General features: G+C 36.8%; 1 protein-coding gene and 1 long non-coding RNA gene across 2 annotated transcripts; one reads left to right on the top strand and one right to left on the bottom strand.

Annotated features, from left to right (window-relative positions):
- The first annotated feature begins 854 nt into the window (after nucleotides 1-854).
- On the top strand, nucleotides 855-20407 carry LOC123875020 (nose resistant to fluoxetine protein 6-like). Its single transcript, XM_045920652.1, has 13 exons — nucleotides 855-1206; nucleotides 1921-2141; nucleotides 3842-4056; nucleotides 4617-4708; nucleotides 4922-5103; nucleotides 5604-5755; nucleotides 6307-6475; nucleotides 9777-9970; nucleotides 16359-16506; nucleotides 17159-17342; nucleotides 18180-18322; nucleotides 19288-19397; nucleotides 20197-20407. Exons 1-13 carry the CDS (start codon nucleotides 903-905, stop codon nucleotides 20336-20338), a joined length of 2256 nt encoding a protein of 751 aa, XP_045776608.1. The 5' UTR covers nucleotides 855-902; the 3' UTR covers nucleotides 20339-20407.
- On the bottom strand, nucleotides 12232-26167 carry LOC123875101. Its single transcript, XR_006798078.1, has 3 exons — nucleotides 25734-26167; nucleotides 15166-15169; nucleotides 12232-12242 (listed from the first exon to the last, which is right to left on the bottom strand). It is a non-coding gene; the product is annotated as an uncharacterized LOC123875101 (long non-coding RNA).
- Between the last annotated feature and the right edge of the window lie 636 nt (nucleotides 26168-26803).

Raw genomic sequence — 26803 nt, 5'->3', positions numbered from 1 at the left:
AATAAATAATTATTTATTAGTAACAGATTATTAAGAAAAACGTATTAGCAACAAACAGAGCCCACCAATTATTACACCAATTATTTTGTGATTAAGTAAGTAGATACTATGCCTTCCAACCAGGAAGAACAAGGCAAAAATAGTGGCTCTTCTCTGTTACGAGCAGGTATATCGTGAATGTAAGGGTCGATTTATACTAGCAGAGAATTTGCGCGACTTTCTAAAATTTAACACAGCATATTTACCTCTATCTCCACATGTAAAGCACCAATTTCAACTGAGAAATAGAATGAAATAAAATTCGCGCGAATTTGCAGCGAATTTTTCGCAGGTTTTTTATGCCGTAAGAACTCTTTGATTTTCCGGGATAAAAAGTAGCCTATGTCCTTCCCCGGGATGTATCCCAAGTCTGTACCAAATTTCATTACAATCGGTTCAGCGGTTGGGAAGTGAAAATGTAGCAGGCAGACAGACAGACACACTTTCGCATTTATAATATTACTATGGATAAGTAGAGAGACAGAAGTCATAATATGCTGTGTTAGGTTTCGGAAATTCGCACGAATTCGCTACTAGTAGGTATAAATCGACCCTTATGGCATACTTACGGCGATCGCTTCTGGTTTTTTGCCGATGGAAAAATCTTCTTTATCAATAGCAGATCAAATAACTAAAGGACAATAATTCAAATCCTTGTAAATATTCTATTCAAACATTTTTATTTCGCTAAGACGGTCTTGCGATTGATAAAAATCTAACACAATAGATATAGTAATTATAATTACCGATGACTCCAGATTGCCTGACTCCATTATGCAATATTTTTTCCACTTAGTCTAATGAAATACCTGCCATCTCGGTTGAACTCTAGTTAATAAACAAACAGCTCTCGGAGGGACAACATGAAAGCGTTATTATTGTTAGTTGCGATTAACTTTGTGTTAACAAAATCTTCGGTTGTGACTTCAACTAAAAATACTGACGCCACCACACCGTCGGAGAATCATGCGAATTTTTCTGAAAGTAAAACTGATAAAAAGCATGAGATATATAAAACGTTTAATGTGAACGAAAGTCGGATCTACTTGGATGATGTTTTGTTCGCGTTGAAGAATCAGAATTGGACGGAAACGGAGCAGCCTTGTTTGGAGAGGACGCTGTTGATGCTGCATAACTTGCAGAACTTCACACTGTGGGCGGTTTGGAGTATGTAAATATTAATACCTTATTTTTACGAGTGTCATAAACTTTTATATTATTATAAATGCGAAAGTGTAACTGTCTGTTTGTCTATCTGTCTGTATGCTGGCTTTTCAGCACAATTACTAAACCGATTTTAATAAAAAATGCAGAGATGCATTCAGGTATAGGCCGATATTTATTACTTTTGATCCCAGAAAATCAAAGATCGCAAAAACCCAAGTTTCTAAATCTAGCAGTTTGAGCTGTATCTGTTGAAATCTACTTACCATGGCATATAAAATCCGTTCGCGCTCATAGAGCGAGAGAATTTGAAAGTGTCCAGACGACCACGTGGACTTGTGGGGTCTTGCCAAAATAAAAAATATAAGGGATTTTTATTGGCTGAAATTGGTCCGTCAGGTTTAATTTTTAATAATTAGGTAAGTATACTTGGCTTAGATAGGAGTCAGACGAACCTATACCTTCCAACTAAGTAGCTGTAATGTTCTGAGGGGGAAAGGGAGAAAATCAGACGCTTATAATATTCACACAATCCGTTTATTCCATGTTCTTTACATGACTGGCGCTCAAATACAAAAGTTCTAATACAGTAGCCCAAAACGAAATCTAATCACTCCGATTCCAGGCAGACTTGACTATCTTGCTCGTAAGGGCCCTGTCAGTGTTTGTTTATAGGTATTACGACAGTCACATCTTCTCCTTTTATATATTGTATAGATTGGGACTCCATATCATCCGAGCCAGAAGGTCTGTTATACGGGAACAGGTTCCACTTGGGGAACTTCGACGAGTGCATGCGGGCGCCCTGGTACAAGCAGCACCCTGAGCTCAGAGCCCAGTACTGCTTGTCAGATATCGAGCTGGAGAGGACAGATCGAGCTGTCACGAAGGCTGCTGATCCTTTCAACCCGTATGAGTCTGCGCTCAATGTGATTGAGGTGAGTGGACCAAGACTTAATATTGGTTGAACGGGTTGATCCAGCTCAAAGGAGTAGCAAGCTGCAGAGGCAATGAGCAGGTCATGTCTGTCGCAGAACCGATGGTTGATGGAGCAGACGTGTTCTGGAGTGTAGGTTACTTCCAGCCCGCTGGACCGATGCCCTAAAGAAGGAAGGCGGAGAGCGGGTGGATGAAGAAGGCGGAGGACCGTCCTTGATGGCACGCTATTGAAAAGGCCTATGTCCAGCGGTGGACGCATAGAGGCTGATGGATTGGATTGGGTTGATCCATGCTTTGACAAAGGCCCGACTTATTTGTTGATTCCGAAAAAGCTTTAAAAGAATTTCCTGTAGTCTATAAAGAATTCTTTTCAGATTTTTTAGGGTTCCGTAAAAATGGAACCCTTATAGGATCACTTTGTTGTCTGTCTGTCTGTCCGACCGTCGTGTCTCTCAAGAAAACCTATAGGATACTTTCCCGTTGACCTAGAATCATGAAATTTGGTAGGTAGGAAGGTCTTATAGCACAAAAAAATGAATAAATCTGAAAACCGTGAATTTGTGGTTACATCATCATTAAAAAAATTAAAATGTGTTTAAATTTTCAAAGTAAGAAAACTATACCAAGTGGGGTATCATATGAAAGGGCTTTACCTGTACATTCTAAAACAGTTTTTTAAATTATTTTTATACATATTTTTTCGATTTATCGTGCAAAATGTCGGAAAAAATACCCGTATGCGGAACCCTCGGTGCGCGAGTCTAACTTGCACTTGGTCGGGTATTTTTTTAAATTGTAGGTTTAGAGATAAGGGGGGTTGAATGGGCAGTTTTTATCATGACCTGAAAACGAGATAGACATAAGAGTTCCGTTTTTCATTGGGATGTACGTTACTCATATTTTGACCTAAAAAGACTTAAACTTAACACTTACCTGACCTCTACACTGCTAATGCCTATTAAGATAATTTAGATTATTGTGAACTAATAATTAGTACCTATTGCTGAGAAAAATCTATAACCTTTGCACGCTATTGTATTTAATACCTAAATGTTGATTTTATAGCAGATTGTATTAAGTGCCTTACTCACGGTTCATCTTGCAATTATATACTCTAACTACGCCTCTACAGAAATGAGGAGATCCGTAAAAGAACCAAAGTAACCGACATAGTTCAACGGGTTGCAAAGCTAAAGTGACAATAGGCGTCCCACATTATCCTAAGAACTGAAGACGTTGGGGTCTCAAGGTGCTGGAATATTGACCTCAAAATGGCAAGCGTTGGAAAACCTTCCACTAGGTGGTCAGACGATATTAAACGAGTCATAAGGAATCGTTGGATTTAGGCAGTGAATGATCGTGGCTTTTAAAATTCTGTATAAGAGACCTATAATATGTCTAATGGTTGATGATTACGAAGACGCCTTATTATCATCGATTTTCATCGTGCATGTTACCTTAGCGTTATCTAATACCCGCTTTCCACCTAAGCAGAGTGGAAAGTAGACGTGTTCAATCGACCAATCAGATTCTGTAATAGATGATGACGTGAAAAAATTATCACGTTATCTTTTAAAACATCATGTCACCTTCATTCTTCTTGGTTGACTGAATACATCTTCTCTCCGCTCCGCTTAGGTGGAAACCGGGCCTTAGATGCTTTATGATGACTTTATAAAAATTATCATATTTTTTCTAGTACGAATCGCCGATAAAGAGGCCGTTAAACAAGTTGACATGGGGAGTGTGCGTACCAGCAGTATGCCAGCCCAAGTCAGTGGAAAAGTTAACTAGCGTGCTACTCGCACACAGCCACCTCGGTGCAGTTGGGCTGCGCGCGCGCATCTCTGTAACTGACAGCTGTCAGAAGGCAGACGAACCCTTACGCTTTGACGGCCTGTTTTATGCTTTTATGTAAGTATTTTTATACTAACCTAATTATTAAAATAATGAACTTAACATTAGGGTTATATAGTGACATACACATTGTCTTCTACATTCGAATGCCAAATTACTAATGACTGAAAGAGAGGAATTGGTTTGCAACCACCAGTTGGTGCAACATTTATTATTAAACCTAAAATAATGATTTTCATAGAGCGAACGATATTCCTTTCTTTCTTTCTTCTCTCTGGGCTGGTTTCCACACTTTAATGTTTCCGTCTGTTGTGCGTGCATTGCCCCTCCCCGCCGAAGTCTTCACTCCAGCCAGTCAATCCAGAAGCTGAGTAGACCACCCAGGTTGCAATAGGCTTCATGGAGTGAGGTTGGGGATAGAGCGAACGATATAATCTACTTGGTACTTCCTCTTCCAGATAAACATGTTCGATCTCATTTATCATTACACTCTTTGGAATTAATAAATCTTCAAGCGAAATTTTGTCTGAGTTATGAATACAGCTAGTTTTAGCTTTTTTCTATACTAAATAAATAATTTCAAGCATTTAAGCACTGTTCAATATTTTTTATTTTAGCGGAATCACAGTATGTTTGGTAGTTACTGCATTGGTATGCACATTTTTGAACAACGAATACAAAAAGAAGCAATCGAATGAAAACAGTATCAGTAAGTTGCATTTTAGAATATTTTACTCTTATTTTTTTGTTATTTTAAATATCTCCAGAGATTTTTAAGATTGTTATCTATGCTGAATCTTTTAATGGTAGAGTCGTACATAAAATACTAAAATGAATTTTGGATTTTCATTTTTTTAAAGTCTGTCTTATTAATTTCGTATTTTTTTTGCAAAAATGTGTACATTTTTGATTATCCTTTTAGAACATCAGTTAATAAAGGCATTCGACCTACAATATAACGCTAGTAAGCTTCTCGAAAGGACCGACCAAGGGACCGATGTTGTGTATGGCATCAAGTTTTTGTCCATGTGCATTATTGTCTCCGGACATCAGTATGGGATATTTAATGGTGGACCGGTCAGCAATGGGTTCAAAGTGGATGAGGTAATTAAATCGCAAATTAGATAAACAATCCTTACTTCTACACTAATTAAATGCGAATGTGTGTCTGTTTGTCTGTCTGTTAACTTAAAACAACAACCGCTTAACCGATTTTGATGAAAGGAACTTGTACCATTTCATGCACAGCATGAGAAAATCAATCTTTTTATGGAAGTACTTGCTACCTTGTTCAACGTAGCCTGTAAAATGATGGAGTAAAATCTCATCGATATGGTCTTACGGTGTAGGACCTTTTAAATCGAAACTAAAATAAATTAAATTAAATCTGAAATAACATCGACCGCAGCGAGCCATTGCACCCAAGATGCTGGCAGCATTATCCCTTTGGACGACCGAACTAATTAATTGGCCAAGGTTACGCTACTGGTACCAGCGCTTGGGTCCTCGGTAGATCGGATAACTTTTTTTGAAATTCCTTCTAAAAGAGCTTGAGTCCTCAGGCCCACGGCTTAGATCTTCAGCCCAAAATTTCAATATTTCAGGATGCATTATCAGTAGCAGGACTGTTTGTTTTACACGAAGACATCGTGGTGGACTCCTTCTTTATGCTGTCTGGGTTTCTGACCGCGACTGCTCTCGCAAAAGCAACCAGAATTCCCAATCTATTCGTCCTGTTCTTTAAGCGATATATCAGGTATAGTAATAGTTTTCTTTTATTTAAAAAATGAGTTGGTTTTTTCTCTGAGGAAGGAAGGTAACTTAAAAACAGTTTAACCTGACAAATGCGAATTGCCCTTTCAAAAAGCCCATATAAACGCACCAAGTTTGTACCTGTAACTCCCTGTACCAAAAACTAGTGACTCCGGATAATCTTCGTTGACTATACTTGTTTATTTATAGCTCATGATTTAGCCTCTACAGAAGGGTTAATTTTGCTAAAAGCTATGAACTTTTTGGCATATTTGGGGTACTCGTAGCTGTTTGAAAAATATTAGGGCTGAAAAATTTAACCTACTAAAAGAATTTAATAAATTAATATTTTCTACCCCTCTCATTCTAGATTAGGAAAATTTTGATTTCCTCCTCAAATTTCTCGTCCCACGAAAATATTTTTCTTAAAATCTGCCCTTCTGTATGCCCTTCTCGAAGGAGGATATCGTAGCAACCCACCCCTTTTTTTTTTGACTTAAGTCTCCTCTTTCCAGAAGAGCAGTGTATACTTAAAATCTTTTAATCTGTTCATAGATTGGTGGTGACATATGCAGTTGTAATTTTCTTCATTTGCGCGATATACCCCTACACCGGATCCGGGCCGTTATGGAACAGAGCCATTGCCGAGGACACAAAGCCGTGTCGAGAGAACTGGTGGCTGAACCTTCTCATGGTCAGCAATTACGTCGACAGCGAGAATATTGTAAGCAAATAAATCGCGACTACTAAAACTAGCCACATCTACCTAATCTAAATCCATACTTCCATACTAATATTATAAATGGGAAAGTGTGTCTGTCTATCTGTATGTCTGCTACGTTTTCACGGCCCAACCACTGTACCGATTTTAATGTTTGGTCCAGACTTGGAGTAGGTACATCCCGGGGAAGACGCACTATTGTGTTCGTGGTGTGCCTCAGACGGTGGGTAGGGACTATATTGGTCCCCCGAGGAGAGTCCTTAGTAGGCGCCGCAGGCCAGGTTGCGCGAACGTGTTTGACCCCGTAACCTGGCTATCAGGCGATGCGTGGAACGCCGTGGGGTTTTAGTCGGTAAAAGTCCGACATAACCTCCGTGCCTCCCCGGGTGCGGTGGTATCCATGAGGATTTCCCCACGATAAAAAAAAAAGGTACATCCCGGGGAAGGAGATAGGCTACCTATCAACGTAAGCTCAAACTACTGAATGGATCGGGCTGAAATTTAGCGTGAATATAGATAGCTATTATGAAGTAGACACAAAAAAAACCGGCCAAGTGCAAGTCAGACTCGCGCACCGAGTGTTTCGTACTCGTGTATTTTTTCCGACATTTTGCACGATAAATCGAAAACTATTTAACTAAATTTCATGATTCTAGGTCAACGGGAAGTACCCTATAGGTTTTCTTGACAGACACGACAGACGAACAGAGAGACAACAAAGTGATCCGTGAATAAGGGTACCGTTTTTCCTTTTGAGATACGGAACTGTAAAAAAGTGCATCTCAACGACATAAATACAATTAACTATGAGAACATAGCTGCGCCGTTTGCCTGGGATTAGTCATTTCCGTTCCTGCTACATATTGTAGAGCAATTAAAGGCTTTACTTAAGTGTACCTATTGCTTACTAAACATAGAAATATCATATCACACTTTATAATATTTAATGTAAATTATTAACAGGGCTCTCTCCGTCACTCGTTTCATACAATCGTAGTTCCAATTTCATTTGAATATTAAGCAACCAAAGTTCATGAAATTTTGCAGACATATTCTAGAAACTAATATCTGTGTCTGTGGTGTTTTAGATTTTTCTAAAAATATGTAGTTTTAAAATTACAGGGGCTCAAAGATTTGTATGAAAATTTTTAAGACCGCGTAACTTTGAAACCGAATATTTTAACAGAAATCTGGAAAACCACGGACATAGATATTAGTTTCTAGAATATGTCTGCAAAATTTCATGGACTTTGGTTGCTTAATATTCAAATGAAATTGGAACTACATTTGTATGGAGCGAGTGACGGAGAGAGCCCTCTTAATTTGAATTGATGAGGTATTTTTCCATACCGTCGTCATCGATGACATTAATAGAAGACATTCACTACTTGACACAGATCCCTTTTTAGGGTTCCGTACCTCAAAGGGAAAAACGGAACCCTTATAGGATCACTTTGTTGTCTGTCTGTCTGTCGTGTCTGTCAAGATACCTATAGGGTACCTACTTCCCGTTGACCTAGAATCATAAAATTTGGCAGGTAGGTAGGTCTTATAGCACAAGTAAAGGAATAAATCCGAAAACCGTGAATTTGTCCTCCCATTTCAGCTTTGCAATCACTTTATTCTTCTACGGATCTCCTCATTTCTAAAAGAAATTTTTCCATAATTATAGGTAGCTAATCTATACTAATAAATAAAATTGGAGTGTCTGTCTGTAATTTCGAAATAACTACCTCATATTAAGCTCATATGGTTATTTGAACGATACCATAACTGAATCACACGTTTTTAAAATTTTTGTCTGTCTGTCTGTCTGTCTGTCTGTCTGTCTGTCTGTCTGTCTGTCTGTCTGTTTGAAAAGGCTAATCTTTGGAACGGCTGAACCGATTTTGACGGGACTTTCACAGGCAAGTAGAGGATTGACCAGGGCGTAAAATAGGCTACTTTTTTAACCGACTTTCAAAAAGGGAGTTGTGTTTTTCTACCTATGTACACCGAAATCTCCGAGATTTCTGAACCGATTTGCGTCATTTCTTTTTTAATCGATAGAGGAACTTTACGACATTGTTTCATAAAAAATTTGGAGTCCAACTCCTCAATCCTGATGCTGCAGGGGATCTGACCAATCCACGCGGGCGAAGCTGCGGGCATCAGCTAGTCACAAATAAATCAATCCGAATAAGTCAAGTTAGATTGCGATCTTTGTCTATATGGGTGGTAAATAGACATGATGAAACAAGTACCTGTGTCTGGCATCCGTACGAGAAAAAATATGGACTTATGTTAGAAAAAGTGCAAAAGGCCTTCCTAAGATACTTGTATAAGCGTTGCTATGGATATTACCCCTTCCTATATCCAACCAAATTTCTTTTAGGTTGCTTGGGTTTTAACTCCTTGGAGGTCAGACGGACTAGCGACCAAATAAAAATCATGTGCCGAATTTTGCGAGGGGATGTCGACGCTCCAGACCTTCATGACCAACTCTGTCGTATACGAGTACCTAAATTAAATAATAATCTTCGTCCACGAAAGAATAAACTTTTCGTGGTACCAGTTCATCGTACTGTTGCTCGATCTATGGCACCGATACCGCGTTCATTGGCTTCCTTCAACGCGCTCTTGGATATAAATGATCAATGGGATCCATTCAATGACGGGTGGACATCGTTGGTTCAGGAGTTACTGAGGTACGCGGAGAGCATTGAATGAACAGGATCATTCAGTGCTCTCAGCGTACATACATTCAAAATTTAAAATCTTTTATTGTAACATATTTTGTTCTAGCTTTACCTTTTATTTATTTTTTTCTCTTTTTGTATTTGTGTAATAATCATCTAGTTCGTGTAAGTGGCACTGCCGTTCAATTAGATGTAAAATAAAATAAATAAATAAATAAATAAATGATCAAAGCTCCTATCAGTCTAGAAAAGAGACAATTTAAATATTATAAATTGCTTTTTTAGAAATTTTAGAACTGGGCTGGACATGATGATGATGAGCTGCCATAGAACATTCTTGCATGGCTTTAACATTGTAGCTTGACTTAGTGTGAAAATAATCCCAGGAGTGATTTGTGAATTTACCAATTTACGTATTTTAGTCCACCCCTGATACCTTTGTCCTAGTGTAAAATAAATCTGCATTACTTAATAGTGAATTAAGAACCATAGGGAGTAGGGACTAAAACAACATAATATGATTAATAGATTATTACTGATCTTGTTAGAAGTAATTTATCTTATAAGATCAATAAGTTCTGGCTAGGAATCTGACATCTTTTTAATGTTATTTTTCTACTTTTCAGTGTTTAGTGATAAGTTGGTACATCCCCTGCGACTACCACTTCTTCGTCGTCACAGTTCTGCTGTACTGGTTCTACAAGCGGCACCCTGGAGCGGGCAGAATAGTTGCTGTCCTAGTGCTATTAGTAGCCATTGTAACGCCAGGTGTCATCAACTATCTCAACTCGCTGCCCGCTATACAGCTGTTTACCTATGAGTAAGTATTTTTTAACCATACTAATCCATACCCGTGATAGCCTACTGGTTAAGACGTCCGTCTCCTAATCGGAAGGTCAGGGGTTCGATGCCGAGTACGCACCTCTAATTTTTTCAAAATCGGTTCAGTAGTTCCAGAGATTACTTCTTACATACAAACTTACAAACTGTACGGTCTCTTTATAATATTAGTATAGACAAGATAAAGTTAAAAACTAAAACCCGACTGCGATCGTCTTAATAAACGCTGAAATATTATATGTAGTAAAATTGTTACGACCTAAACCTTTACGACGAATGGATTGACACCTCATTCATCAAAATCGGCCTAGTAGTTTAGGCGCTACGGTGGAACACACAGAATCTGGATACAAACATACATACTCACATACATACACACATACATACATACATACATACATACATACATAAGACTGCTAAAATCATAACCCTTCCTTTTGGCTTTGCCGCAGTCGGGTAATCAAAAGATGCACGTGGAAGAAGAATATTTATAACTAGCTGATGCCCGCAGCTTCGCCCGCGTGGATTGGTCAGATCCCCTGCAGCATCAGGATTGAGGAGTTGGAATCCAAATTTTTTATGAAACAATGTCACAAAGTTCCTCTATCGATTAAAAAAAAAAAATTACGCAAATCGGTTCAGAAATCTCAGAGATTTCGGTGTACATAAGTAGAAAAACACAACTCCCTTTTTGAAAGTCGGTTAAAAAAGTAGCCTATGTTACACCCTGGTCAATCCTCTACTTGTCTGTGAAAATCCCGTCAAAATCGGTTCAGCCGTTCCAAAGATTAGCCTTTTCAAACAGACAGACAGACAGACAGACAGACAGACAGACAGACAGACAGACGGACAGACACAAAAATTTTAAAAACGTTTGATTCAGTTAACGTATCGTTCAAATAACCCTATGAGCTTAATATGAGGAAGTTATTTCGAAATTACAGACAGACACTCCAATTTTATTTATTAGTATAGATGTAACATGCGTGTTCCTTATAAGTAACAAATATAAATATAATTATATGTAGTAGGTACGTAATGAATTCAATAAGTAAGATAAAGTTTTTTTTTATAAATAATAATAATCATTTAAGTCAACATAAGAAATAATGTCTGTAATATCATAATTATTATAATCGATTGACTCTTATACCTAGTAGATTATATTCATTTCTTGGCCAATTCAAAAAAAAACTAATTGTAGGCAGTGCCGGCCCAAGCAAACTCGGTGACCTAAGCGAATTATAACTACTGGAGTCGCACCCCTCAAAACAGATTGATCAATCAGCCCATCGCCGGCTCACTACAGAGTACGAGTCTCCTCACAGAGTGAGAAGGGCTTTGGCCATACTGGCCAAGTGCTTATTGGCAAACTTCACACACCTTTGAGAACATTATGGAGAACTCAAGCAGGCAGGTTTCCTCACGACGTTTTCCTTCACCGTTAAAGCAAGGTGATATTTAATTACTTAAAACGCACAAAAGTTAGAGGTGCGTGCCCGGGATCGAACCCCCGACCTCCGATTAGGAGGCGGAAGACCTAACCACTAGGCTATTACAGCTTCAAACAGATTATCTAATCAAAATAAAACACAAAATTGAATATTCAAATACCTAATTTTTGGCCGATTTTACAATCGTTAAATAATAATTAATTCGACGTTTTAGACTACTGGCCCATGCCCAAAAAATTTATGGGTCATATGAACCACCAGGTGACGTATACAGAACGATATAAGAGCATAAAATAATAAGATTCAGCACTATGCCGTCACTTGTATGGTGTCCAACAGAGTGCTGGTGAGAATTCAAAAGTGCAGGTAGAGTGAGTACATTTTGGTCATATATTTTTGTACGGCATTTTTACCATCGATAGATCCATGAAAAATAATAAGAAAGCACGCAGTGCCGTAAAAAAATGGTGCGCCACAAATTCAGTAAATTTTTTGATTTTCTGACAATTTCCAGGGTAAATTTGGTCATTTCATTCTGTACGGCATTAGTTTCATACTGTTTCAATACAGTCTCTAATCCATTATTCCGCAACGCCGTACAAAAATCATGCGACAAGGGGAAAAAATTGAGGGTAGCAACCCCCTCTCTTTCCGTGGTCCGGGGGGTGATTTGAAACAACATAAAATTAATTTATTTTGAAAGTGTTTTATGCATAGATAATATTTTTTTACATGCCGTACATTTTCGTTGGTCCAAAGGTTTGTAGGGGAAGTGGATATTATATACACACCCGTTCACTTCAGTTAGACGGCATAGTGATTTTATCATATTATCAATTGTTCTCTTCGAAAATATGTTAATGCCGTACAGTATCAGATGGCCATAAAGTACTACACCCTTAAAATGGTAGCGTCATTTTCATCAGCCTAAAAGATATGGTCTGCATTAAAATGTACGGCATAATTTTTTCCTAATTTATTTAGCTTAATACTATTTAAAACAAGGGAAAAGCGTAGTAAATTGCTATATTTTATTAATCTATGAATATTTAAACTTTTGCAATAATTTGAAAAATTTCAGTTTTTGTATTTCTCTATAATTTTATTTTAGAACAGTTTCTTTTGAACAGCAATACTATATAACAATAGTATTTTACACTATCATGTTAAAAAAAAGTTGCCGTACAGAGTCAAATGATTTTACAGCTTTAAAAATCAAGTATACCATGAAATTAAGATAATTATTGATACACATTCAAATGAACAGTAATTTTTTGACGGCATTATTTTTAATAGTACTTTTGAGTACTAGATAATGTTTTGGAACCAAAGCCGTACTTTTTCATATAACCCCCCCGGACCACGGAAAGAGAGGGGGTTGCTACCCTCAATTTTTTCCCCTTGTCGCATGATTTTTGTACGGCGTTGCGGAATAATGGATTAGAGGCTGTATTGAAACAGTATGAAACTAATGCCGTACAGAATGAAATGACCAAATTTACCCTGGAAATTGTCAGAAAATCAAAAAATTTACTGAATTTGTGGCGCACCATTTTTTTACGGCACTGCGCGCTTTCTTATTATTTTTCATGGATCTATCGATGGTAAAAATGCCGTACAAAAATATATGACCAAAATGTACTCACTCTACCTGCACTTTTGAATTTTCACCAGCACTCAGTTGGACACCTTACAAGTGACGGCATAGTGCTGAATCTTATTATTGCATGGTCTTATATCGTACTATATACGTCATCTGGTGGTTCATATGACCCATCCATTTTTGAACATGGGCCTGTAGTCTATTTCGTTTTTTGACAGTTTTCTTTGTATACTATAAGTATAGCATAACTGTCAAAACGTCTTATTCGTCAGTTAAGGTAAATCTGGCGATTAAATTGTTTTTATATTTAATTTATCTATTTTCCAAAACAATACGCAATTCCGTGCATACAAAGTTGCTGGATAATTATGTAGGTAGGTATTATTCAGTGGATTGAATGGATGTGTAATCTTGGATGACTAATTATAAAATTAACAGGGCTCTCTCCGTCACACGTTTCATACAATCGTAGTTCCAATTTCATTTGAATATTAAGCAACCAAAGTCCATGAAATTTTGCAGACATATTCTAGAAACTAATATCTGTGTTTGTGGTGTTTTAGATTTTTCTAAAAATATGTAGTTTTAAAATTACACGGGCTCAAAGATTTGTATGAAAATTTTCAAGACCTCGTAACTTTGAAACCGAATAATTTAACCACGAATCTGGAAAACCACAGACATAGATATTAGTTTCTAGAATATGTCTGCAAAATTTCATGGACTTTGGTTGCTTAATATTCAAATGAAATTGGAACTACGATTGTATGAAACGAATGACGGAGAGAGCCCTCTTAACGTCGAGCCTCATAGTTTTCAGTAGGTATTTTCCGTTATTGCGAACATTGTAAACGCGATGGGCACGCAACATGACAAACGTTGTTTTGAAAGAAGTGCTATATTCATTGACTACTTTACCCGCCCCGGCTTCGCTCGGGGATCCTACTATTCGACGGGTACCAATTTTTTTTACTGGAATCGAACCTGTTACTAATAAGGAAACAATGAAAATAGAATGAATGAATGAGGAAATATATTATGCTATATGCTACGAGTATGTATTATGGCTAAAAGTCCACTTTCTAGGAAGCTAATAAACTGACCGCGATCGATTTGCTGTTACCTGTTGAGGAGTTCTATGATACCACTAACATGATACCAATTTGACCGTACAACCTTTGTAAAAAAAGGAATTGTGAAAATCGGTTCTTTAACGGACTTATAGAGTAAAATCCATAAAAAGTTTGATCCCGTATCCCAAAACAATCCCGAATTTTTTCGGGATAAAAACTACCTTATATATTAACCCGGAGTATCAGCTACCATTGTATCTTTCATGTTAATCCGTTCAGTAGTTTTCGCGTGATGCGCGTACAGACAGACAGACAGACAGACAGACAGACTGACACAGACAAAAATTCAAAAAAAACTGTTTTGGGGTCTAATGTTTATTCGTGATACAGAAATCGTCCAGTTACAGTTTTATTATAAGTTTAGATAATTAATATAGATGTCGGAGGAATCTATTTTTTTCTGTGGTTGTGTTCGACTAAGGCAATCATACTTAGATATTAAAAAACTTATGAACCCTGTTGAATAAATGAACTCTATACCGCTTTATTTGACCTGATGAATTCTCTATTTAATTATATCTTAAAATTGTAGAAAAATTCAACAAAACCTAACAAAAAATGATGATGAACAAATTTTTTTTAAAGAATATTAGCCATGTTAATCATGACTAATACTCCCCTTTCCCCTCCAGTTAAGCGGGCTTGTGCCAGGAGTGGGTACGACAATAGTGCAACGGGTGGGGTTTGAACCGTCGACCTTCCGGAATTCAGTCCGCTCCTCAACCGTTGAGCTATCGAGGAATTTAGTTTTTAATTTTAAAAAAGCTCCGTAAAATTTCCACGCAAAAGAGTCTAAGGTTAGATACCTATTATAATTTGCATAGTAGAAAGATAATAGTCCATCATTGTTTGATTTGCGTTATTATCAACAGATTAACTACTGTTAATTATTGTAGTTACTCACTACTGTGAAACAAAACTTGATTACTTATTGCTAACATAAATAAACCATTATTTTAATCTGATTTATGTACCTTTGAATGACGCACCTAATTAACAATAATTATAATCTTCTTTTTTACTTCCCAGTAGGTCATTTATCTTGTGTAAATATGTTTTGTAATAATATTACGGAAAAACTATAAGCAATATTTAATATAATTAAAGATAATTTCTTAATTAAAGTTTACTATAAAAACAAATTCCAAGCTTCCTTCCAAGTACCTACAGAAAGATCTATCTGCAAATACGGCCGCGCTCTCACAAAAATTAAAAAATTTAAGATTTCAAGTGCTAAATTTAGCACAATAGGAAAATCTTTCACATAATTGAATACATGTTTAAAATAAACCAATTTTTCGTATTAACATTTAATGTATCATATTTAAAAAGACTATTTTGTTTATTGCGTGGCTGCTTATTTCAATTTGGAGTGATGTTTATTATTATTTTTATGTTAGATAAAATTAATGGATTGTTACTAAAACTACATAAATAAATTCGTTAAAGAACACAGTTTATTTTCACATAAATTTTTGAATGTAGTTATGCTTTATTCCATACAAAAAATCGTGTTAAACTAGCCATATAATTTGCAAAAATTGGTAATAGTTCTTTTTTTTTAACTCATTAATGTGATCAAAAATCAATGTTTTAGTTCATTATGTGTCAATAGGACTATATTTCTAATATTTAAATACATATTTTTTTCCAGTAAATCAGATGATTTCTAAGGACAGATTTAGGACTTCAAATTTGAGTCTGTTACTGTTTTCATTAAAATTAGGCGCGGGAGATTGATCACTACAAAATAAATAAAATAATTTTCGCAAAAATGTTACATTGACTGTCAATACGAAAGATTGATTTATTTTAAACATGTATTCAATTATATGGAAGCATCGATGATGGAAGTCTTTCCTATGATGGTTAATTTGGAGCTCAAAAACTCGCATTTTTTGGTTAAAATGTAAGTGCGCCCTTAAATAAATAGCCATTCTTGTTACGACGCCATAAAATGCAATTCAGCTTGCACAGCGCTGAGGCCTAATATTGAGCAAAGGCCTTTCTTTTCACGTAAACTTACCTCTTCTCTTTCTTTCTACGTTTCTGTTATGAGTTAAGACTTAGATGTATCTAAAAGGCATCGTCAAAAAAGCGTGCTAAAACTCTTTACATGGTAAGTAGTCATAATAATTTAAATATAAATTTTCATTAACAGAGGGTTACTCTTTGCAGTTTTATCTCGAATCCTCGAGGGCCGAAGCAGTTCCATTTGACATACATCAAAAGCCACACCCGATATGCTCCGTACCTCGTCGGTTTCCTCAGTGGCTACATATTTGCGCAGATCTCCACCACTGGCAACTTGAAAAAGATTCCACAGGTAAAAGTCATGGCTTTAACTAAATTGACGAGTCTGAAACCAGTGCATTCTTTTATGCAGAGATCTTTGATATAAGTTACTTTTTATCCCAGAAACAGAGTAACCTCATGGGATTCCTAAATCCATACGGATAAAATATTTTAAACGAGATGATGCCCGCGACTTCGTCTGCGTGGATTTAGGTTTTTAAAATCCTGTAGGACAAAAAGTTGCCTATGTCCTTCCCCAGGATGTAAGAAAATTCTGTGCCAAATTTCATCAAAATCGGTTAAACTGTTGGACCGTGAAAACGTAGCAGACCGACAGACAGATCTTCACACTTAGACATGCTTTTGCATTTTTAATATTGCGTCCACAGCTGGACATAGGCCTTCCCGAGAGCGAGCCACCACACACGATCCTCCGCCTTCCTTATCCACCCACTTCAAAACACACAACAAAAGGAGAAATTAACTACCTACCTTTAACCTTACATATCACACTACTGAGTCCTATGGAATCCACCAAAGAGAAACTACGGAGGGTCAGTTGCTACTGAACCGAAAATAAATATATTGCAAAATATTTTTACCATGAAAAGCGTCCTTTTCTATCTGACCATTGAACGAAAATCGCTAAAAATCCAGCGCACTTACCTGTATTATAATTCCAGAAATGGGCAATCCTTGGAGCGACCCTGAGTATTTTGATCATGACCGTGGTAGCACTCACAGGTCCCATGTTCCTGTGGAGAAGCTATGACGTGCTGGAGAGTGCAGTGTACGCGGCACTCAACCGCCCTGTGTGGGCCTGCAGCGTTGCCTTACTCGTCATATGCTGCTCCCTTGGACATGTGCGTAAGTGATCATCTATTTCATATTCCTGTGGAGAAGCTATGACGTGCTGGAGAGTGCAGTGTACGCGGTACTCAACCGCCCTGTATGGGCCAGCAGCGTTGACTTACTCGTCATAATATGGTACTTGCTCCCTTGGACATGTGCGTAAGTAAACATCTATTTCATATTCCTGTGGAGAAGTCACAACTTGCAGACTTGTAATATGCAGTACTCAACCGCCCTGTATGGGCCAGCAGCATTGCCTTACTCGGTCATATTGGACATGTGTGTAAGTGATCATCTGTCTCATGTTCCTGTGGACAACTTACTTACCAGACAGCACAGCACATGCTCAACTGCCCTGTATTGTGCCCAAACATAGTTTAGGAAACATATTTTTCTGAAAGATCCGTTTCCTTACATCATCAAGCTATTTTATCGAGTAAATAGCCTGTCAAAATTTTATTGGCTTTCGGTCTTCATTCTTATCCTGAAATATCAAGAAATTAGCTGTATTCGAGACCATTTTCATCGCCTCGCTACTAGGAATTGCATCTCTTCCTAAAAGGTTTATGAAAGAATTTAGTATGATCCAAAGCATATAATCTAACAGCTCGTCACGTCTGGACCGATGGACGTTGGAGTCAAAAGATCCTGGGAGTGGAGACTGCGTCTTGGTAAAGGTTTGTTGGGTGCTCCCCAGCAAGGTGGAGCGATGTCACCCAAAGGGTAGCTGGTGCCGATTGGATTAAAGCTAAAGATAGAGCACGTTGGGAAACTTAAAAGAGGCCTATGTATTACTATGGAATTGTACCTATATACGATGGTGATTATGAAAGTATGCTTATGACCTTTCAGCGATCATCAATGGTTTCCTGAGCTGGTTCCCATGGGTGCCGCTGAGTCGGCTCACCTATGGTCTCTACTTGATCCATACATTGCTGATAGCCAGAAACGTCTACGTTACCCGCAACCCTCAGCATCTCGACAATTTTAATTCCGTAAGTCATAAATCATATTAGATATCTCATAATCTTACGCTCCAAGACCGAAAACGCTCATTGTGAGGAAAAACAGCTCGCAAGTCACAACCCATTGTGGTCACTGTAAAATATCTAAGTCTAACCAAGTCTAATCTGGTCTTGATCACCTAATCAGTTTAGACATAAAATTTAAATATCACACTATAATAATATTATAAAAGCGAAAGTTTGTATGTGTGTGTGTGTGTGTATGTTGTTACTCCTTCACGCAAAAACTACAGGACGGATTGGGCTGAAATTTAGAATGGAAATAGATTATACCCTAGATTAGCACTATGTGCTAATCCACTACCTACTACTAGTAGTAGTAGGGTGCTACTTTTTATACCGGAAAACTTAAGAGTTTCCACGGGATTTTTAAAACCTATATCCACGCGAACGAAGTCGCGGGCATCAGCTAGTTATGTATAAAAAAACACTATCAATAACTTATTTTAAGAAATAATTTTTATTTTTTAGAGTTCCGTACTTAAAAAGGAAAAAGGTTATAGGATTACTTCGTTGTCTGTCTGTCTGTCTGACCGTCTGTCCGTCTGTCAAGAAAACCTATAAGGTATTTCCCGTTGACGTAGAATCATGAAATTTGGCATGTAGGTAGGTCTACGGTATTAGCATACGTAAGGAAAAATCTGAAACTGTGAATTTGTGCTTACATCACAAAAAAATATTTAAAATGTTCATGAACAGTAAAATAACTTGGTATACCTAACAAGTGGGTTATCATAATATGAATGGGGTTTGCCTGTAAATTCTAAAACAGAGTTTTATTTATTTTTATGCATAATAGTTTTTGATTTATCGTGCAAAATGTCGAAAAAAATACCCGAGTACGGAACCCTCGGCGCACGAGTCTGATTCGCACTTAGTCGGTTTTTTAAAACGATAATGATTAGGTAAATAATATCATGAATTTCTTATTACAGTTGACTTCATGTCTCGGTGTGATATTCGAGGCTTCCCTAGCTGCTTTTCTCATTAAACTTTTCGCCGAAGCTCCCGTCCTGAATGTGCTCACCATTTGCCTGAGTCCGAGGTGATTACAAAGGTTTTATTCAACTCTAAATTATTGTTTACTCTTTATTTACTTACGCATTTAAACCCACCATAGGTAACGTACCTACCATAATATTATGTATGACTGACTCTAGGTAACTACAGCTATAGGTCATCCATGACGATTTTTCTCCTCCCCAAACAAAAAAAACGTACCATTAAGGTACAAGAGACGTCTGATCATGAAATTCAAATTTAATTTGGTTTTTCGCTATTTGTAAATTAATACGACAAAGAAGGCTTATAGCATTCTAATTCCGACAATGGCAGTATCATCTTCACAGGATTACATAAAAATCTTTACTTCAAAGTGTTTAGTTTAAGAAATTATTCAAAATAACGAGTTTGACATGAGTTACTCACAAATTAGTCGATACTATAGGTAGCTAATTTCTTAAACTGGACCCTTTCAAGTAAAGACTTTTATATAAACGTGTGAGGATGATACTGCTATTGTCGCAATTAAAATGTCATAAGCCTACATTGTCGTATTAATTCACAAATTGCGAAAAACCAAATTAAATTTGAATTTCGCGGCCAGGCCCGTCCTTCCCATGTATCACCTATACTTAGTATTGCTAAATGCATGTGCGCATCACTTCTAGTAAAGGTATGAAGTATGTTAAAGATTTTCAAAAATCCTTCAGACTTTTCCAGGACTGTTTGCTTGCATCATTATCTACGAGTGACGATATAAGAAATTTTTGGTTGCCTTTTTACATAACTTAAATTTATTACTTACTTTCTTACTTATTTATTACTCATTTATTACTTTTCAGAACAAATCGCCATGAAGGGAGAAACTCAGATGTGGAGAATAACCGCTCAAAATATAGAGTTAATGATAAAGTAACTTCAGAGACTGGTCACCTGGACGACAACTTGCCATCGACTATACAAGTTATATCTTCGAAGATGTAATACAGTTATAGAAATTAAAAATTAAAAAGGTTATTAGGTATTTTAAGTTTAAAAAATTAAGTTAATAAAGTGTTTTAAATTATTAAAATATAGTTTAATTCTTTATGAAATCTTCAATACCTTCCGCAAAGTTTGTTGTAGTTTTGCAGTTCGCTTTGTAGTTTAGTTAGAAATTAAAGGCTCATCAAGTTGCGTTAAAAAAAAAAACAAAAGTGACAGTTTAAAAACAGGGTGACCATTAGACTAGTAATAAAATTTATTTCTAAATTTCTAGGACTAATTCCATGAATTAAACTAAATAATAGCGCCATCTATGCAACTGTGCTTGTACTGCGAAGCTAAAGCTATGTGCTATGAAGCTAATGTGGTTCTTTTCTACTTTTGTAGTAATTTTTGACAGCTTTTGGCGCAATAAAGCAACGAAGGTACAGTTGGCTTCAATAGATGTCATGTATCTACTTGAATTTAACGTTAATAATTATTTTATTTATGTATAGATAATCAATGACGGCGATAAAGATAAAAAGTTAATCACCGAGTCTTCTGTTTGGAGGCGCTGAATTTCAAAGTGCTGAGCCGATTTTATTCAAGTTTTCAATAAATAGTGCCTAGTAAAGTAATCTAAATACTTATGACTTATGAGTTACCATACTGCACTGATGCTATTCTCAGTTGTCTCTTATGAGCTTTGTGAACGTAGGTAACATTATTATTTGTAAAGTTAGCGGGAAACTGTGCTTTTTAGCATCTGAATATTACCTACCTATATGTGCCTACATTGAATGGTCTAGGTGTCAAAAGAAAATTAGATGTATAGTAGATTATGCAACATGGGGATAATGTAACGTCTTTAGTGGGGCATACATAATATACCTTCATACAAAAATAATACATTAGTAACTACAATATTACTCTAGTAGGTATGCTATTGTTAGGTTAGGTCAAAGGTAGGTAAGTGCAATGGTAGCAATACTGAGACTAAAGTCTTGGGACAGAAATGCAATGTATTATCTACGTAGGTAACTAGGTACCTACCTATCTACAACTTGCAGGTAAATCAACAATTAGCACAATATGACGTCACCGACCACGGGTGATGTTGGCGTTATTATTAGAATACATTACGAATATGTATTTACCACTAGCTGATACCCGCGAATTCATTCGCGTGGATGTAGGTTTTTAAAATTCCCGTGGGAACTCTTTGATTTTCCGGGATAAAAAGTAGCCTATGTGCTAATCCAGGGGATAATCTATCTCCATTCTAAATTTCAGCCCAATCCGTGCAGTAGTTTTTGCGTGAAGGAGTAACAAACATACATACACACACACACACACACACACACACATACAAACTTTCTCCCTTATAATATTAGTGTGATGAAATAAATAGATGCAAGTCGTATCTACATAAACATTATTATTTTAGGAACTATTAAGTAAAGTAAAAGTAAAGTAAAAGTAAAGTAAAAGTAAAGTAAAAGTAAAGTAAAAGTAAAGTAAAAGTAAAGTAAAAATAAAGTAAAAGTAAAGTAAAAGTAAAGTAAAAGTAAAGTAAAAGTAAAGTAAAAGTAAAGTAAAATATTCTTTATATTAAAGACATAGTACTATACTAGCTGACGCCCGCGACTTCATCCGCGTGGATTTAGGTTTTTCGAAATCCCGTGGGAACTCTTTGGTTTTCCGGGATAAAAAGTAGCCTATGTGCTAATCCAGGATATTATCTATCTCCATTCCGAATTTCAGCCAAATCCGTCCAGTAGTTTTTGCGTGAAGGAGTAACAAACATACACACACACACACACATACAAACTTTCGCCTTTATAATATTAGTGTGATAAATAACATTATAGATTTATGTACAAAAGGCGGCCTTATCGCTAAAATAGCGATCTCTTCCAGGCAACCTTAGGGTGAGGAGATAATAAAAATTAAAGAAAGTGGAAGGGGTGTACTAATAAAATAAAGTAAAGTAGGTAATACATTTTTTTCAAATATTTTTGAAAATTTTAAATCACAGGTGTTGAGCTGTGAGCATAATCATAGGCGATCAAAGGTAGAGTTCCCATAATTTCATAATTTTGGAGACTTTCCCGATCTCTAACGATTTTTCTGAAAATTATCAGTTGTATTTTATTTTATTTATGTCCTGATATATTTTATATACGCATGATTCCACTATAATATACCACAAACTCTTGTGGAGTTAATTTGTTCTTAGAATAATAAGAATTGATTCAAAGGTTTCATCGTAAATTCTTAATTGTTATTAATTATTATGAAGCAGCGGGAGTAGTTTTTGATGCAAAATGTTTTATGTAAGTACTTAATGTATAGATGCAATAAAAATTGGTTCCCTATTATTTTATGTACTTATCTACTTATTTACCTACTTAAATTCAAATAAAATCAAGGATCTACCTATACCTACCTATAATGTACATATTATTTATCAAATATGTTACTTACTAGTAAGTACCTAGGTGAATTGATTTGTTTGGTTGAGTAAGTAATGCAATATAACAACTCACAACTGATAAACTTGTAGTACAGAATACATATGTAACAGTATATTTTATGTACTTATAGCTGCTTAGAATTATTTGCTCTGCTCTGTAATTTTGCTATGAATACCTATCTAGGTAGATATTTTAAAAAACCATTAAGGAAAATCTTTCATAACATAAATAAACAACAATCAATTGACATCATATTATTCATCACCTGCTTGCTCACATTTTGCACCTATTCGAACCTAACACACATTGAAGACCTTGACAAATACAAAGCATAAGTACCTAAGTATATATTATTATCTATTTACATATTGGATGATGCATCTAGTCATTGAAGGAAACACGTGAAGTAAAACCCGTGCTCTACAATGTCTCTTGATGTAAACTAAGTTAGGTTTGTGAAACTATAAGTCAGTATATTGTATCAAAATGTACCGAAGCCAGATCGTTACATGAAATATGTTAGGAATCTATCCAGCGTCCAGCGGAGCGCGTCTCTGTTTGGCAACACAACAGCAGCGAATATAATGACATAATTGCCGGAGGAGAGACGCGGGGCGGCGCGGGGCGCATGCGCTGGTTTGACGGCCAAGGTCGAGGCCGCGCGATTCTGCCGCGCGCCGCCGCGTCGGCAAGTCTTGCGTGCCCTCTTTCTCGAAACTATTTCTATGAGGGCTAAATGCGCAATTCACGCCGCGAGTGCCCCCACAACTACCCCATCACATCCGCAAAAAGGTAACTTTTCATATAACTCTCGACAACCTCCGCTCCGATTTCAATATGTTTCGGATCGAGCAATGTTTGTAATCAATATATTATTTATAGGTAGGTACGTATCTGCCTTCGTGGATTAAAGCGTGGATCGATTAGCGGATACAAAGACGCTTCTGGTTTGGGAATGTTTATTTTGTCTTCGATAATTGCAAAATAGATCTACGGACGGAAATTCGGAAAATTGGCCGCCTCACCTTGCGTCGCTCTGACGTACCCGCGTCACCACAGCGGCGAGTGCTAATCGCGTAAACAAACTGCTCGGTAATACATTTTTCATAACAATTTTGCTTGAGACCTAAGCCTTCGAAACTATGGTAGGATGTTACATAAGTTGTTAAAATCGACCCTGACAACCAGCTGCGCATAATTTTGTTTGTTGCTTAGGTTTTACAGACTATGGAAAGTTTACCATTTTAGCAGCCTAAAGTAATTGTATGGACATTTATCTATTACCTGTACTCCCAAACATAAATGAGTTGCTGTTCCTTTTGTGCTAGTTCGAAACAGACGCCTGTCTTAGGTTATATGACGTCATGACAAATGCAATATGGCCAACATAACAATCAAAAATACTGTAAGAAAACAAAATGAGATAGATGTAATCAGATTTATAATATACTTACTGAATTTTTTATTGTGTATGGTTAAAATTCATTAATTTTTATTACCTACTTATGCAAAAAACCATTTTTCCCTGGTGGAGTTTTTAACAAAATACCTAGTACTCTTAGTAGTTTATTTAGTTTAATACCGATCTAGGCACCCACTGGTAATGGAATTAAAGATAAATACGTAAATGGAATACCTAACAAACGGCGGTTCACGCCACACGTAACCTTTGTCAATGAAGTTCAAGGTTTAGGGAAGATTAAGTAAGAAATAGCAATGTATTCAAATACTTTTCGTAAGTGATTCATGATGAAATAAAACATAATATAATATCCTAATTGTAGATGTGCTTATTTATTTCTATTCATTCATCTACCAAAGTATGCTATGCTACTTTATGCTTTAATGTGAATAATTTTTTATTATCATCGTTTGACATTAATATTACCAACATTTCACAATGATTCTATTGTTTGCTAATGTACCTACTTAAATGGGATTTCCCAGTTGTCTACTACTTTTAGGTCTTCAGTGAAGGCTAAAACATTGAAAACTCATTTAAGTACCAATTAGTTAATATTTCAATTGGATAAAAGTACGCAGTACCCTACTCTTATAAGAATTAGTTAGTATCTAATTAAAATAATTAGAAACTTTAAGTCGACTAGTATATTAACAATAATACCTACTATAAAAACTATATTAATAATTTTGACATGTTATGAATCTGAAGGAGTTAAAACAGAGAAGACTATTAGCTTATTAAGAACGTCAGAAACGGGACGAATCCGATGAAACTGTGAATTATGGTCGTCCTATAAATATCACTGATATTTTGTAATGAATAAAAATGGCTTATTATTTTGGTCAGTTAAAATACAAGTGGTTTGGTTTAGATTAGCATCTTTAGATATTGAATTGATTAAGAGTAGGTATAGAGTTAAGAAAAGATTTTGAGTTTCGACGGGATCCTTTAAAAACGAAAAGAGAGAAGAGATTGCAGTGCTAACTCCATAGATTTAAAGCCTTAGTGTCATTTGTTCTGTGGCTAACTCGTATCTGAATTTAAAAAAATACTTAAAAAAAGAGATAGCTGTACCTACCTAGTTTGCATTCCGGGGACGGACATGGGCTAGTTTTTACGCCGGAAAATCAAAGAGTAAAATCTTATATCTACGTGGCATCATGTACAGTAGAGTAGAATACTTATAACTTACAAATACCTAATTAGAGTTATAAAATTAGTAGGTAGGTGTTTTTGTTCATATAATATTCGCAAACCGGTTAGCCGGCTTGACTCGAGACTATTGTAACAAGACTACTGTATGAATAACAAATAAATGATCTTCTATAGATTGTGTGCTTTGCTACGTGACATTGGTGAAGCAAATTGTACTTAGTCTATTTACGGAAAGTAAAACGCACATACATAGTTAACCGACCCGTGCTCAGTAGTGAGCCAGCGATGGGATGATCATGAGGATGAGTAGCCAAACCAGTTTTCCCCTCCAGTTATAATATGGGTTAACTTCAAGCCAAGAGTAAATAGACATCTTCTAGGCAAGCGCGTTCCATCTTAGGCTGCATCATCACTTGCTACTAGGTCTGATTGCAGTCTACAAATTAAAAAAAAAATACTTTATATCTGCGATTTCATCCACCGGATTTCGATTTTTGAAATTCCCGCGGGAACTTTTTGATTTCCCGGAATAAAAAGTGTATTATAAGTATAACACTTTCCAGGTATTTGACTATAGGTATCCATAAGAAAAATTGAATACCAGAGTCGTTGAACAGTGTGTTTCATGCTAGTGATGAGTTAGGTATTCTAGGATCGATATTCGAACCCAGAGCTCCTAAATAGAAGGCGTACATCTTTACCACTAGGTTATCACGGCTCTCTAAACCTCCATCACCATAAATGGCACTAATTTCGGAATGCCCTCCCTACCGAAACGAATCAGCTAGAAACTCGGCGGTTGCTCTTTTCAAACAGGTATTCAGTTTAAAATGTAGATCGAGATGGCAATCGGGTCGGGGACGCCCCGCACACCCGCACAGCCTCCGTGCTAACCCGGAGTGGGATAGCGCGGGTGACGTGCGGATGTGCGGGGCGTGCCACCTCCGTATACCCCTATTGCCATCTCGACCTGTCGCGTATATAGCTAATGAAGTGGAGGAATGAGTACATGTAATATATTGGCAACCTATAGCGACAATTATCTACAACGTGCACTTAACAGATAAGCAGATAATAACATCTGATATCCGGAAGTGGTAACGAGACGAAGGCCGTATCGTAACACTACACCGGTATGTAAGCACTCATAGATGTATGTATGCGTAAAGGTCGTAGCTCATTTACACGACACCGTTCCCACACAACACACGCACGGCTCCGCCTCGAATCGAGGTGACCGCTAGTTGTCCACGCAATGACAGTTACGACGTCTCCCTGCAGCGCACGTCACAACCAAAGACTACAGTGTATAAAGGAGATAGATTGGTATGTCGGGCCGTCAAATCGCTCACTTGAAAAACGCCATCTAGGAGACGGGTTTAGTAC

Source organism: Maniola jurtina, chromosome 19, assembly GCF_905333055.1.
Source record: "Maniola jurtina chromosome 19, ilManJurt1.1, whole genome shotgun sequence".
Taxonomy (NCBI): Eukaryota; Metazoa; Arthropoda; class Insecta; order Lepidoptera; family Nymphalidae; genus Maniola; species Maniola jurtina.
Note: the sequence above shows the minus strand (reverse complement) of the source record. Positions and strands in the feature narration are given on the sequence as shown.

Coding starts and splice junctions, on each gene's coding strand:
- LOC123875020 (XM_045920652.1), top strand. CDS start 903: ATGAAAGCGTTATTATTGTTAGTTGCGATTAACTTTGTGTTAACAAAA. Junction 1,207..1,920: donor CACACTGTGGGCGGTTTGGA/GTATGTAAATAT, acceptor TATATTGTATAG/ATTGGGACTCCATATCATCC. Junction 4,057..4,616: donor GGCCTGTTTTATGCTTTTAT/GTAAGTATTTTT, acceptor TTTTTATTTTAG/CGGAATCACAGTATGTTTGG.